The 16,749-nt window shown below is 34.3% G+C and overlaps 1 protein-coding gene across 1 annotated transcript; it reads right to left on the bottom strand.

Annotated features, from left to right (window-relative positions):
- Positions 1-4,801: 4,801 nt before the first annotated feature.
- On the bottom strand, positions 4,802-14,773 carry LOC114366383 (uncharacterized). Its single transcript, XM_028323247.1, has 2 exons — positions 14,103-14,773; positions 4,802-5,438 (listed from the first exon to the last, which is right to left on the bottom strand). The coding sequence occupies exons 1-2, from the start codon at positions 14,635-14,637 to the stop codon at positions 5,143-5,145; spliced, it is 831 nt and encodes a 276-aa protein (XP_028179048.1). The 5' UTR covers positions 14,638-14,773; the 3' UTR covers positions 4,802-5,142.
- Between the last annotated feature and the right edge of the window lie 1,976 nt (positions 14,774-16,749).

Raw genomic sequence — 16,749 nt, forward strand, 5'->3', positions numbered from 1 at the left:
GTCCATGGGATGGCATAATGTTCAGCAGTGGCTGAAATGATGGTGATTTCTAAAAAANCTAAATCCAAATTTTTACTTTGTTGAAGTTAGAATTCATACTACATGAATCAAATTTTTTTTGTAAAAAAAAAACTGTTTTTCTTATAAATTAAGCCTGTAAGAGCACTGTGTCTGCCTTTACTAACGACGTGGGCACCGTGACGACTATTATGACCTAAGTCCCTCACAAAATGTATTAATTGATGTCTCAAGTAAGCGTGATTCAGATGTATTTAGCCCCATCTATCGTTTTTACTAGTTCACGCTTCTTACTAGTTCGTACGAAGCATCAAGCTTCATAACTAGACATATAGATGTCGTTTTCCAAGATTGTGTATTTAACTTCTGATAGTATTATATTACTTGTGCCTCATGTTTTGTGCATAAAAACTGCTCGGACCATAACTAAAGATCTTAAGTATTAGCTTATGCTCTCTGCTACCTTAAGATGTTAAGTAGTTCCTGTAATAATGTTCACTTGTAAATTAAGTCTATGATAAATGTATGTCATCAATACTTGTGTTCCTGAATTCCTTGCACGACTAAATATTATGTATTTTTGGGCAAACATATTTTCAGAGACCGATGCTGCCCTCTTCTCTTTTTCTCTCTATAATACACTGGTCATCACAAAAATCGGCCCACCTACGTTTTACAGGAAAACTCGTTTCTACTGACACAATCATGGCGCCCCAACAATATTGGTGTTATTTGAAAGCCCAATAAATATCCTTAAAAAAACACATTTAATTTCCTAATAAACGATTAACATATACATATGTACAATAAATGTGACTTGAAAAACTTGAAAAAAACCTCACTTCGGGCTCACCTCTGGGATCAATTAGACCAATTTTTATGGTTATAAAACCAAATAATGATCTCACGTGTCCTCTTTAACAGATGGATAGCGATTAATCATAACTTAACAGTTTTATAGCCATAAAAGTTGGCTCAAGCATAACTACCTATTTTTTGAAGAAGTGACGCTGGATTCTTCTACAGACACATTATTGGGGTAAAAACCTTTCCTTTAATGAAATGAAGTTTAGAACTAGGGTTTTAAATGGAAATATAGTATAGTAATATTGGTGGGAAGTGGGGTGGGGATGCATACGTTTGAAAGTGCTTGTCACGGGTGGGTCGATTTTTATGATGACCAGTGTAGTAGATAGTTAAAATGGGTATAAAAATATGTATTCATTAAACTTTCAGGATAAGGAAATCGTATATAGATACTTACTAGCGTTTCTGTATTAAGTTGTGTTTTTCACACAGTGGCGGGATTCGAACCCGCAAACACAACTGCAACTGCCGCTGGAGTTTTAGGCGCGCACGTGAATTATGATGATAATTTTTTAGAATCCAACCTTTATTAACAACCAGGGCCTATTACTTATACATTTAGCTTTATAAGTATTAAACATATTATTATTTGTAATTGTATTAAACGATAGTATAACTTTGAACTTGATTAAGTAAATTAAAAAGCATGGTAAGTAAACAAGTAAAATCTGAGTAAATCATTCCAACGACAAAGGCATAGAAATAATTTAGAAAATATCGATGGAAAATAAGTAGAGCATGTCGTTATGGTTCTACAGTTTATGGTCAATCAACTTGATTCTACTGACAATGTATACGGATCTGAGATATTCTACAAAATGTGTAAGCTACCTATAATAATATTAAAAAGATTTTATAACCTATTTTCAGAATACGTGGAATGTTTGTATAAAAATCTACAATAAAAATTGCCCTCTAATTAGAAAATACTCATAAGAGTGGATTCGACCAAACGAGTAAATATTAGAGGAGGCGCACACCGTTGATTTTTAATTGGCCGATAGTTGTGCCCGATTTTAATTTGTATGAAGAATCGGCCAAATCGAATCGGCGTAGTTTGCACACTCTCATACATGCCCATACTGATCAACTGCCCGACTAAACTATCGGCCGACGAAAAATCAACGGTGTGCGCCTACTCTTAATCGCAGAATAAATCGTCAGTTTTGACATATTATTTACTATACTGAAACTGTCAATGTGCCAGTTATACCAGGAGTTATTCTCGGAGAAAAGTTTGGTCGAATCGGGTCTAATTCTACTACTGGAAAATTTATCTATACCTACTTACTAATTATAAAGCTGAAGAGTTTGTTTGTTTATTTGTTTGGTTGAACGCGCTAATCTCAGGAACTTCTGGTCCGATTTGAAAAAGATCGATTTAACATCACTCTACAACCGAGTGGCTATAATGTCGTTTACAACATAAAATATTTTCACTCGTACGAAGTCGCGGTAACAACTAGTATTTTTATAATTTATTTATTTAATTCTATTTTATTAAGGAAAAAAAATAATTAAGTGCTGAAATTCAATTACACTTAATTCATATAGTAATTATTGTTATGCCAAAGACATTATTCTTCTTATATCATACCTATTATTTATTTTTATTCTTGAACAATATGGGTTCACAAAAGGGAAAAGTACGACCGATGCAGGGGTTGCTCTTATCAAACACATTTTCGATGCTTGGCAGGAGAAAAAAGATGCTATTTGTGTATTTTGTGACTTATCGAAGGCGTTTGACTGTGTTGATCATCAAACTCTGTTATTTAAGCTAGAACATTATGGCGTATCAGGCAAGGCCTTAAGCCTCTTACACTCTTACCTCTCAGACAGATTACAAAAAGTAAATATTCACGGAACTAACTCTTCGGGCGCCCCCCTAAAAATGGGAGTGCCCCAAGGCTCAATACTGGGACCATTGCTCTTTCTGATTTATATAAATGATCTACCTTTTTATTCAAAGGACCTTTGTGAGATAGTATTATTTGCTGATGACACTTCTTTAATTTTTAAAACTGACAGGCGTCAGGAAATATTTGACGACGTGAATAATGCTCTTTCCAAAGTATTAGACTGGTTTACAACTAATAATTTGCTATTAAACGCAAAAAAAACCAAATGTTTAAAATTCACTATGCCTAATGTCAAACAAGTTAATACTAATATTACAGTAAATAATGAACGCATTGAACTGATAAACTCTACTGTCTTTCTAGGTATTACCCTAGACTGTAAATTACAATGGGGCCCCCATATTGCTGCCTTGGCGGGAAGACTTAGTTCAGCTGCCTTTGCGGTGAGAAAGATCAGAAACTTGACTGATGTTGAAACAGCAAGGCTTGTATATTTTAGTTATTTTCATAGTATTATGTCTTATGGTCTTTTACTGTGGGGCTCAGCAGCAGACATAGAATCAATTTTCATTTTACAGAAAAGAGCTGTTCGGGCAATATACGGTCTTAAACCACGTGACTCGCTTAGAGAAGTTTTTAAAGAAATCAATATATTGACTGTGGCTTCGCAATACATATTTGATAACATTATGTATGTCCGTAAACATATACATTTATTTACTAAGAAAAGTGACGTCCACTCATTTAACACGAGACATAAGAATAAACTTGCTGTTCCATCATTTAGGTTGCATAAGATAGGTAATTCATTCTTGGGGAAATGTATTACCATATTTAACAAAATACCACACAACCTTGTCGAATTGCCAATAAACAAATTTAAGATACATATAAAAAATACCCTTATGTCCAAAGGGTACTACAAGGTTCGAGACTATATTGATGACAAGGATGCGTGGTCAGTTCAGTCTGCACATATTTGATGTACTTAAATTTGACTATTCCTACCGTTAGATAATTCCTGGCAATAAGTGGTGACTGAGTTTGTTCCGGCGTTTCTTCTCAGCACTTGCAATATGTTTGTCTCGAAGCGCTGGTAGGGCCCAAAAGATAAGGAGACATGTTAAGTGCCCCATAAGGGCTACCTTTTCTTTTTTTATTATTTTCTATTGACGTTCATAAGTGCCACTTGTGGTTTAAACTGAATAAAAAAAAAAAGAACTTGTCAATGTCAAAAATGTCGAATGTAATTAGAGAAAATTAACTTTAAGCTTCAGTCAGTATACAATAGCTCGTGTCTAATTCAATATTAACCCATTCAATTACCAGGATGATTGTTCTTTAATTGCTGGATACAATTAAAACCCGAACATTAAAAAAAACTGCCTAACTACGGTCTTGTTGGTTTGGTAAAATTTATATTTAGATTAATATGATACTAAAAGCTTAATTTATGAATTTAATATCCGAATTATACGTATTACCACAGAATAGTACATTATAATTATTATTATTATTATTTCATTAGAAACAAAAAATTGCCCAGTGCGTGTCGTGCCACCCGCAGTGTAGGGTTCCGTTGTTGTCCGTCGTTACCACAATAATATATTTCAAAAGCAAGCAATTATTAGGTACTTCATCTATATTTCATATTTTCTTCTAATTAATTTTTACTGGTTAAGATTTTTAGGATTGATGAAGATTTTTTGAAAAACTAGATATTAGTTTATTGGAAAAAGTTGTTCAGTGTCATGTCATAGGTAGTGTAGTAGTGTGTGGTTTTATATTATCACATTTAATGCACCTGCAGGTAAATGGATATTATTACTCTATGTAATATTCCTTGATTAAAATAATAAAAAGGTAATAAAAGACAGCGCAGCGTGGGACGTCCACCCACAAGATGGACCGACGACCTGATAAAGGTACCAGGAAGGCGCTGAATGCAGGCCGCTTCCACATCGCTAACCGTGCGATGTGGAAGTCATTGGGGGAGGCCTATGTTCAGCAGTGAACTGTAGCTGAAATGATGATGATGAATAAAAGACAGCAACACTCAAAGCATGTGTGTATAATTGCATCATTTATCGTTAGAAGCACCATAATACATTTCTAACATTTGGTAACTACGTAATCTGCCTATCCTTATCAATTAGTCCTATGAAAACTACTAATAAATTATTAAATTAATTAACAATATCAGGAAAGACTATTTACAAAAGCGCGAGCCCTAAATTAATTTGAAACAATGAAATTAATGATTCAAAGATGACATAACATCAGGGAAAAGTCGGAAACGGATCGGTGGTGAAACTATTAGACTAGGGGCCAGAGTCCAGATTATTTCTAAGTTCGATGGCAACTTGGAGTCGACTTTATTTAACTATTTTGTGGTTCAGTAACCGCCTCCTTTCTGTAGACCCATGACGGCTGCGAACAACGCAAAGAAGAATCCGGCGAGGCCCGTAGCCCCTACAAGGAGGATTAGACCTCCAATCATCACAGGAACTAGGGCGAAGTATTTCATCTTGTATGCTAAGAGGAGGGGCAGCACGTATTTCTTGAGTTTGGTCTTCTTGATTTTTGGTTTCTTGGACTTGTGTTTTGGGGAGCCGTTTTCTGAGTCTTCTCTTTCTACTTCTTCATCATCACCCTCAATGTCTTCGTCGGCGTCGTCTTCTCCAAAGATGTCTGGAATTTGAGAAAAGAAATATAAATAACAAGGTTTATCACACTGACAATAACAAGAAATACAAGAGATAAAACAGCGAAATCATGTAACCAACGTATAAAACAGAAATCAAAACATTTCAATCCAATGGCAAAATCATGGTTGAGGTATTCAAAATTAAATTCACTAGGAGCTTATTTTCATCGTAAAAAAATACACTTTCGATCGCACTGTATTTTCAAACCCAACCAATACGTAGCCAGATTTCGTAGCTGGCTTCAGTACGGGAATAACGATTTTTCTGCTAGTTTTGGTAACTTAAGTTTAGGTCAATAGATGATACAAAATCAAATATTTCCACACAAGTTTTTGCCCGTGACCGCGTGGCTTTCCCTGCATAGAGTTCGATAGAGAACAGCCCAACCGTGGCCCAACTAATATCATTGTGATATTCCAATTTATGAGCTCTAAACTTGAAAATTTACATCAAAATCCTTCCACTAGTTTTTGAATGATACAACCTATTAAAATAACGTGCATCCAACCCCACAAACTTTCGCGTTTACGATATCAGTACAAATCTAAAACCACTTTCATTGTCTTTGAGATAAAAGAACGCTAACCATGTAAGATCATCGTACATAATAGTGATAATACCATGTAATAAGCGAAACTACAAAGTCATCACGAACAGCATTCTAAAGGTGGCTATAGACGAGAGCATTTCTATGTAACGTAAGGTTCTTACGAATACAATACAGGTAAATCTACGACGTTTTCTTCGTGAAAGCGTGATACTGACACTAGAATTTCATTCGCACTATGTTGTATCGTTGTTCTGTTACTAGAAAATACTCTAATCCAGGGGTATTATTATATATTAATTTTCATTCCGTGGCGCAGTTACAAAATTTAGTATTTTTTCACGACGACCTACCCTTAAAAAATATACAGTACAGGCACCTATAACGATAGTTGATAGTAGTTAGGTGAGATAGATAGGAACAAAAATTAAAACATCTATCGTATTCTACGGCGCACCAGGGCGCCGTGGCTCACACTGGGAACCCCGGGACTGGGTAGAGCATTTCTATGTAAAGTTATGAATTTTACAACGCAAGTAAATGTACGACGATTGCTTCGTGAAAGGGTGACAGTGACACTGACACTCTACATCTAGCGCTTAACGCAGTCAGTGCCTAAGGTTTGGTAGCGGCACGGGAGGGGTGACTTTGTCATGTTATGACGTCACAGAGCATAATATAAATCTGAAGGAGATCTGAAGTCTCGTTGACGTTCGACGTTACAAAAACACCCTCTCGTGCATCCCATACCTCAGACACTGAGTTAAGTGCTAGATCTATATAACATAGAGCGGTTCGTCATTATATTACGAGCAAATGCTGTAGTCTATACTCACCTCAATAGCGAAGATACTTTGTTTATTGTATGAAAATTATTTTACCACTAAAATCTTTAATGAAGGTGACGATTTGAAAGTTAAATGAATGAAGCGGTTAATTACTGTTAACTCATTGCTAGCAGGTGTTAATGAAACACGCTATTCTGCGTGATTGTGTTTAGCAAATATGATTTTACTATTGGAGCTACAAATAGTTTTTTATTGGTAAGATTGATGTTTTAATTTTATTTCATACGAGCTATTGCCCGAGACTTCACTCGCGTGAATTTCATTATGTCACAGAAAGTCCATATTGTTTTCGTAATTTGCGTCTGAATAAACTTCAAATCATCATCATCATTTTAGCCATAGGACGTCCACTGCTGAATATAGGCCTCCCCTATACAAATACCCATGTTGATATTCAGAGCATATCACCCCATTTCACCCTTTTAGGGGATGAATTCTGAAAAAACCTGGAACATGACATGTTTAAGGAGAATTTTGTTTCCCCATATAAACTTTGGAACCTCTTTTTCACCCCCTTAGAAAAACCATTTCTAAGTAAATCCCTACGTGCCTTTGGAATTTATAGCTAGACACGTAGGTTTGGGCTATTTTGACATATCGATCAGACAGTCAGTTATTCTTTTATAACTAACTAGCTGACCCGGCGAACTTCGTACCGCCTTAGCGTAGAGATTTTCTTTATATTTTTTTCCGTAAAAACCTTGTACAGAGTATTAGAAAACTACAATAAAAAAATCAGCCAAATCGGTCAAGCCGTTTTCATGTTATGTCGTGACAACGGAAAACGGGTTTCATTTTTATTAATATAGATAAGGCTGAGTTGCACCACCCAAAATTTGACCGTAACTATGACCATAACCGGTGTTTTTTGTATGGAGTTTGACAGATATTTGACGTTTGTCTTAGTTACAGTAAGATGGTGCAACTCAGCCTAAAAGTTAAGGTTAAGAATTTTTTCAAGTTCAGTTTAGTAACACAATAGAATTAGTTATACAATAAGCAGTTTGGAATGAAATCTAATACTAAATACTGATAAAGATTGAGTCTGTTATTACGGAAGTCACGTAAAAACTATAGCAGTTTTGTGGTCAAGAACATAATAAGAAAACCAACGTTTACAGTAAAAGCCTATGGCTTTCCATCGATTTTTAAATAAATTGTTTCATTTTAAGACTTCAAGAATAATTTTGTTAAACAATTTTAAGACAAAAAATAAAATAAAACACACATTATCTATTTTCTTGAATGACGTCACATTTTATTTGTTAATAATGTGTAAAGATCAATAAAATCATAATAAACAGTTAAATAAAACAAACAAAATTAATTAATGTTGCTTTTTATCAACATGTTTCATTTTTAATAATATTTCAACAATATTACTCTAGTATTGTATCATTCCATAATTTAATGTATAGGTAAATATGATGACTGATAACTTTATAGTAAATTCGTAAAATTCAAACTGTCTAAGAAAATTCATTCATCACCAGATTTAGGTTGTGTTGTGCAGAAATGAAGCAGCGCAAGAAACTCATTCACTATATTATGTGCCTTAGGTATATCTTGTGAAAAGGGAAACTTCTATAATAACGACAACTTGCAAGTTTTCCATCAAAGTAACTTAACTAATCTATTAGATAATAATGAAGGTGATTAAATTTCTATTAAGATGCTTCCAGCATTGAAACCGAAAGTTGCATGTAATGAGAAAAGTTGTTGATGTGTATAAAAACTGGGATAAAACTAGGTATTTATCAAAATTATACTAAAGGATATCGACACCTTCAGGTTCAATTGTCGTATAAACCATTTTGGCCAAATTGAGTTATATATACCATTTTAATCAGAATTTTTTTCTCTATCGAGCTGTATATTCGATATATTGAAATTCGCTAAAAAAATGTTTATACGCCCCAAAAAACTGTAGCCTAAAAGATAAATAAATACCTTAAAAACGATGTAAAAACCGAATGCTTGTATTTGGTATTTTTGCTAAGATGTATCAACCATACATTTTTTTAAGCCAGGATGTAAAACTCTCTCGTAATTGATAATGGTTTTTACGCCCAAAGACATATGGCCAGATATTTGGATCCAACGTCGTAAGTCCACGTATTCAATATGGTAATTATCTGTTTCACATTCATATTCATTTGTTTATTGCATCACATATGTATGTATGGACAGTAAGTAAGTTTTTCTTAATTAAAAAGTTAAATAAAGTTGACTTACTTTTAAAGATAATAACTAGATAGGTAGGTATATAAGGTTGCTTTCCAGGTCCAGTACATTCATGAATTGATTTCGACTAAATGTGATGAATTCAAGACTTTTAAACAAAGAAAACAAGCCATAGTGTGCTCATGAAGGCTATTTATACCCTTTTGATATGCTCTGTAATAATTTATTACTTTACAAGTACTATTAGGGATGATGACTAGGTAATGAAATCGAAATTCTATTTAGTCCGTCAGACAGATAATTACAAAATATTACTCATATTTTTTTTCCATAATCGAATAATTACAGTGTTATATTGAGTTGAAATGTCGCGTGACGTCACTTTTGAGTAAAAATTCTACTCTATCGTGACGTATCGCGCCATTTCAACTCGATGTAGCACTGTTATTATTTAATTATGAAAGAAAATAAAAAATATGAGTTTAATATTTTCTAATTATCTGTCTGACGGACAAATAATTGAAATTTTGTCATCTAGCCTTTACTTTTAGCTGTAATTTAAATTTGGGTTTCTTGTAAAGATATAAATTCCTTAGAGAAATTCTCAAAAAATTACAAATCCTTCTCCTGAGCATACTGGGGCTCTTCTCTTTATGCAAAATTTATCATAACCAAACGAATTCAATATGCGTCAGCAGAGAACCAGGAAAGCTGTCAATGTTTTGCTGTAATTGTATTTTTTTGTTCCAAATTTATGGTGATTAGTTTTGTTTAAAATTATTAGTTTTGCCATAATTTTCCTGCAAAATTGTAAAAAAAAAAACAATAAACTTGTGATTTTTCGTATGCAAGCAAATTTATTATTTCTACCTCAACCAAATATAGTTTTTACACTGTTAAATATCTTTGTGCAAATTCTCTAAACAACAAAAGCCTGGAAATAGTAAACAATACATTATTTACATGTATAGTTTTAATAATACATTTGAATAAATCACTTTATCAATGGGTATATAAACCAAAAAACTTACATCTAATGGTCTTTAAGCCATCAATTTCAGTCTCGTGTTTACTAAAAAATCAAATACGACGTAAAGAGTTATTTTTAGGTCCAATATAATGGGTCGTATAAACCACCGAGTGCCTTTTTTAAGGACGTAACTCCAAGCTAACTTTAAAACTACTGAAGATACCCATTTTTTAAATATCTAGACTTTTTCATCGCTAGAATTGAAAAATGTTTTCTCTTGGTCATTTTTTTATAACTTCTCAAATAAAAAAGTTACGATTTTTTTATTAAAAAAAAAAACGTTTTTTGGCTCTCCTGAAAAGTAGGGTTTTGGTTTATACGACAATTGAACCTGAAGGTATCGATATTTAATACCAGTAATCAAATACCTACATGAAATAGAAAAATATCTAAACTTTTATACGAGACTTTAGGTTAGAACTATAAAATTTCAGTTATTCGCTAAAAAGTTCAATCACCAGAAAAAGAAATGTTTTTAATAACTTGAAACTTTTAACTGCCTCTGTGGTCTAGTGGCAAGACCACCCTATTTAGTATAGACCCATAGGTCCTAAGTTGGATTCCCAGAGTCAAGGAGGCAATAATATTTTCTGCTCTTGTTGGTTGGTGGTAGAGTCTGGATTATATATTATTGTGTTCCAGCAGTTAGCCAATTCCTCGCTGGTTGAGGATTCCGGGTGAAGCTCGCTTCCACCTTCGGCCTGATCATCATTTTCTATAAGATGAGATGCAGGCCAAGAGCTTCCTCATTGTGGATTAAGAAAACTAGGTAATTAGGTCACTTCAGAGGGTCTGACCTGATTCCATGAGGATCAATGTGTTTTTAAAAGCATTTTCACCCCTTTGTGTCTTACTTGGGCTAAAAAATGGCAGCCTTATACTACATCTTTTATCTTGCCATAAAAAATAGTTACATTCGAATTTCTATTATATTTAAAACTAGCGGCCGCCCGCGACTTCGTACGCGTGGACCCCGTTTTACCCTTAGGGGTGAAGTTTCGAGTTTTTTAGGGTTTACCCGGAAATTATTCAAACTTTTCTCGCTGTAAAAACCATCCTTGGACTTCAACAAACATTTAAAAAAAAGAATTGGTAAAATTGGTCCAGGCGTTGTTTAGTTATGCGCTTACCAACACATTTTGCGATTCATTTTTATATTATAGATAATATAAATCTTCAAATCATTTAGTATTCGTTTCGCAAAATAAATACGTACGTCAGTTGTTAAACATCATTAAAAACAACAACAGCATTCAATTGTCATGTTTTACAAAGCGTGCGGTGGTGTAATTAGAGAAATACCTATGTTCCTTGTCCAATTAATAAAATTAATGAAAGAAAATCTAATTCATAAACAATTCATGAAACATAAACGCGATATAAATATTCAAACACATTTGGACATTCAAATGAGACAATCTATACCAATATTATAAAGCTGAAGAGTTTGTTTGCTTGAATGTGCTAATTTCAGGAACTACTGGCCCGATTTGAAAAAATCTTTTTGTGTTGGATAGCCCATTTTATCGAGGAAGGCAGCTATAGTGAAGAAAAATGTTGCAAAAACGGGAAATATTATTCAAACTAATATAAATTTCACGCGTACGAAGTCGCGGGCACAGCTAGCATGTTAGAATATAAATCAATGAGTCAACAAACTTCGTTTAATTCAATACACAATTCATGTCACTATTGCTACTGTCAGTTTCGTAAAAACGCAAAGTAGTACAGTCGGTCTCAAATAAATTAAATCTTAATATTATTTTTTATTATTTATTTTTTATTAAAAACTTTATTGATGACTATGATGGTTGATAAGTCAGTCAATGTTTATTTAATCAATGAGGTAATTAACTTTATTGTTTGCCAAATATTACACTCAGATTATCGTTCGATCGATTATCGTAATTTTAGCCTAGATATTAGTGAAAACAAGTGATATCGCAGTTTTGCCATCCTAATAGGATGAAGGCTTCCTGATAGTTGTGAATAGATGGCGATGTAAACAACATCAATCGGTACAGCCGGACGTAAAATCAAATTTGTTTATTTATGGCTCACAAAACAAGTCATAATCATATTTAGGCAACTCTTAACATGTATAATTATGAATTGTATTAATAATGATGGTCTGGAACAAGATTATCCGAATAAAGCCCGATACGTGTCGCAATAGCAATGGGACGGTTTTGCTGTTCACGACAATAAATACATGTAGTGTTGAACCGAAATGCATATTATTGTGTTAAACTAAACATTTTTGCCGCAAAACACCTAATATCAATAGGGTATTTGCCACCACCAATCAATTGACGTACCATCGGCAACAGTGTTAACTGCCCATTGCCAGTCATGTCATCTCGTTCTATCGCAAAGAATCGCCATTTAATCAGAGCGAGAGCAAAAACGGAAATGGATAGTTAACAGTGTGGCCGTGTGTACTTTTTAAAACTGTCAAATGAGACTCTCCCATAGATTTTGTATGGAAATACTAGCCAGTGACGCCACTATTTTATCAACTCAATCTACTTTTTTCAATTACAATGCAACCAAAAATCTTAATTTACAGATAATCTAAAATTAATTAAGTTTTAAGATCAGAATGAAGTGCATTTTTTAAAAGCGCTTTAGAATTATTGGGGAGTGGTGGCCTAATTAAATACCCAAATTACAAAACATGTCACAGACACATCCTTATTATGGACAGTATGGACAACGGCACATTAAGGATTCCTTAATGTGCCGTTGTTCATACTGTCCCGAATGCACCGTCTAATACATTAATTTGTATCCGACTGTACCTCGCCGCAGTCTCGATCACGCTACCCCAGCTATTTACATTTTACCGTCCACAAGCGGAAAAGATTGCCAGTTGCGTTTTCAATGAAATTCAAGGTATTATCGAAAGTGCAATGATCGTGCCACGGTGAAATGTAACGGGAAATAATGGCTGATACAGCAAAATGGAATGATAAAATTGAATCCACCGTACATTGATAACGGGTCAATCGAATGTGACATCTGTCAGAATGACTCACTTTATTGACTACTTACAGAATGACCTAATTTATTAAGGTCACCGGGGGCGAAAACAACTATGGGGGTGAAGTGACAGAAGCATAAAAAAGCAATGATTGCTTTAAGCTTCAACAGATGACATTTTGTTCAAAATACATACCAATTAGTCACCATAGTTGCTTTCGCCCCGGGTGACTTTAATAAGTATTTTTGGTATCGAAAGATGTACGAATAGGTCTCAGGTTCGACCCTAAACCAGGTCAAGTAAGAACCGCTTTTCTTGAAATTTTTGTCTGTCGTTGTGACAAAAATAGGGAAAATTTTAATTAATTATAAAAACTATGCTTCATGATGAATATTTATTTGTTTTTTTCTTAAAAGCTTTCACTTGCTATAATTAAGAGCATTTAGTGTTAAGTATTAAATAAATGAATAATAATTAAATCATCTTTCACGTCATTCATCTCAAACTCTAATTATTCGAATAAATTACGATTTTCTTACAAATCAGAATATTTACAATACACTATTGTTATTTTAACAGATCGTATATTTTAGAAAAGCAAGCATCGCATTGAATGGTTTCCTAATTAGAAAATTAATTAGTAATTTTGGCATTTGAGGTGCCTCTTACAAGATTTTCTTCTTTAATTGGTTGATTATCATTGTATAAATGCAACGACAGTTCAGACATGACGGTAGAAATAATAAATAACATAGACTCGGATCATTAATTATTTATGTTTGGATCTTTCTCATTTTTGTCATGAAATTTGATTGATGTATAAGGATTTGTTATTATTGTTATTTCTAATACAGTTTGAATTAAAACAGTCTTTGACCAGCACAATAAATGTTTGTTCAATCAAATTATCAGTTATTATTATTGTAAATAATACATATTTATTCGTAATAATTAGGTTAAGGTAGCTGACAGTTGTTTATTAAAGTTAATGATTGAATCATTATTGAAATGTTTTGATTTCCAATTCAATTTGGATAACAAGTCAATTTACTCACAAGATAGCGATCGTCTTGATGCGGGCTGTTCTGAAAAACTTTCGGGTTTCTCAATGATCGGGTCTGAGTTTGTGTCGAGTGACCTGGCCTGGAACTCTTGACTCCTGATCAGTGGTATAGATTTGGGATGAAAAACTTGTTGGTACACTGAATCCTTAGTTAAGTTCTCGTTACTTTTCTCTTTGGCAATTGGGAAATAATTACCGGGGAAAAGAACCTCAGATTTGTACTTGTTCACATCATCGGAATAGTAGACGTTTCTCTCGACCTGGGGAGCCTCAGCCCTTCGGAGCGGTATGGCCCTCGGCTTGAAGGCGTATTTCCTCTCTCTAGATGCCCTTGCGACTTGATCGGTGCCGTAGCTCGAGGGTTGTATCACAATTGAAGCACTCGTGACGTTTAAAACAGCTGACCCATCACTGTTGCTCGATCCTGATACCGACCAGAGCTTGGTCAGCTTATTCTCGTAATCCTCATTCGCGTTCGACAACACGGCAATCCACAACACAAACAAAGTCTGTAACCTCACACGCATCTTGGTATCTTCAATACAACGACTGGTCCCCACTTCACTTATTGCACAACTGTCCACGATTCACTTTTATCTGTTCTAATATGTCATCCCTGTTTCAACCACCATTTTGTGTAAGCGATCGCGTATAACTGAATCACGGTCGTTAGCCGCCGGTATATTTATATACGTGTTGCTATAAAGTTGCGTTTTTCCAGCCTGTTCACGGTCGGCCGGGTGCTTTGGCTTCCTTCACAATTCCGATGTGAGCGAAAAATGGTTGGAAATGAAAAAATGGTATTCGCGTGCCTTAGACTCAGTACGGGCTGCTACTTCCGATAATTTCCTTTCGAATGGCCGATAGGGGGGCAATTTGGTGTGTCGTTACCATGTCGCCGTTACGATTTTCTTGTCTAGAATCGCTCTCCGGAACGTTTTTGGTCGATTTAATTTTGCCTCGCAAATTGGCCAAAAGTGAGAGTTCTCTGTCATCGTGTCATATGTGAAATGAAAAACCAATTTTCCCAAATTTTTGGAAAGTTGGCAGTTAGCAGCGATGTATACGTCATTATCCGTTTTATAACTCAATCATTATCATTAACATGCTACTCGTACAAAGAAATAACAGTTTATTCAATGTATTCTGGTAACGAAAATTCTTCAGTACTAATAGTTCTGTTATTGTTCGTTTTACACAACAATCATTTAAACAATATTTCCTAATAGTAATTTTACTGACTTTAATGAGTTATAATTACATAAAAATATTATTAATAGAAATTATTTAGTGGAACAGAGTAGCATAAGCAATTTTTAAATCCATATAAACATTTTCTATGATTGAAGGATCTGTAATAAAATCTCACACAAATGATACTTTGCTGAAAGCTCGTCTTTTAGTTATTTGCGAATGCGTTTGGAATTACTTTAAGTTGGTATGATACTAAAATTATTGAAAGCAAAAAGCCTTAACGAGGTTCTTTAACACGCTCACAAACAATGTTTATTACATTGAAATATCTGCGATAAAAAATGACAAACTTTTTCAAAAAAAGGAAACCCTACTAAATAAAAATTGAGCTTTACAAGAACCCATAATAAGCTAAGTAAACGGATTATTGAACGAGACTTTGTAGTGTAGGGTGACCCCTACTCGATAGACCGACGACTACAAGAAGTGATTTACTTTTGTGCTTCACGCGAAATAATTTCGTGCATCAATCTATGCGTATTTAGCATAACTGTCTACCAAATTTGTAAGATTCAAGACCAGTTCTGCTTCTCAGTCCTTAGAAAAGTATCAAAATTAACGAAAATCAAAAAGAGCAAAGTAAAATTGTATACTATAAAGTGGTGTTCAATATTATACAGATAATAATAAATAAATAAATCTTTGGACAATTTCACACAGCGCAAGCTAGCCCCAAAGTAAGCAAGTTAATGCTTGTGTTATGGGTGCTAGCTTAACGGATATACTACTTATATACTTTTTTTAAATACATACATTTTATACATAGTAACACCCAGACCCGTCACAGAAATTAAAATTCATCTTTTCAATTTCTGCCCGGCCTGGAATCTAACCCGGGACCTCTCGGCATAGTAGTCCGTTCTGAACCACTACACCAAACGGCCGACATAAGGTGAAAAATAGCCCCTATTATTATAATTGAGATTCTGTAATGTGTAGCTTGAAAAGCTTTGTCTGTCTGTAAACTTTTGCATGCCTGTCCAACTCGCACTTGATCAGTTTCATATTTTCGTCATCAATGTGTGTAAATGATCATTGATCTTACTCGAGTGAAATGCGTCACAGTTCGTTACATTCTCGAGTCAATGATACTGATACACAGAAAACTAACATAGGAAACACGATAGCTGATGATGCGATCTGCTCAGAATAGAGAAGAATGACACAAAGGCAAAGAAACAATAATTTCAGTCTGCCTGCCTGTAACAAATCCCAGTGTGCTTACCATGAGTTTACGTTAGGTGTACTCGCTAGCGACTGCGTAAAAAAATGACATTAATTAGTATGACATATTGTGCAGCGCCCCTAGCGGCTACTTTCAAGAAACAAAATCTTATTCATATTCATATTCATTTATTTATTGCATCACATATGTATGTATGTAC

This window comes from Ostrinia furnacalis, unplaced genomic scaffold (genome assembly GCF_004193835.3).
Source record: "Ostrinia furnacalis isolate ACB-3 unplaced genomic scaffold, ASM419383v2 OfSCF0629, whole genome shotgun sequence".
Classification (NCBI taxonomy): Eukaryota; Metazoa; Arthropoda; class Insecta; order Lepidoptera; family Crambidae; genus Ostrinia; species Ostrinia furnacalis.

Coding starts and splice junctions, on each gene's coding strand:
- LOC114366383 (XM_028323247.1), bottom strand. CDS start 14,637: ATGCGTGTGAGGTTACAGACTTTGTTTGTGTTGTGGATTGCCGTGTTG. Junction 5,439..14,102: donor ATCAAGACGATCGCTATCTT/GTGAGTAAATTG, acceptor CTCAAATTCCAG/ACATCTTTGGAGAAGACGAC.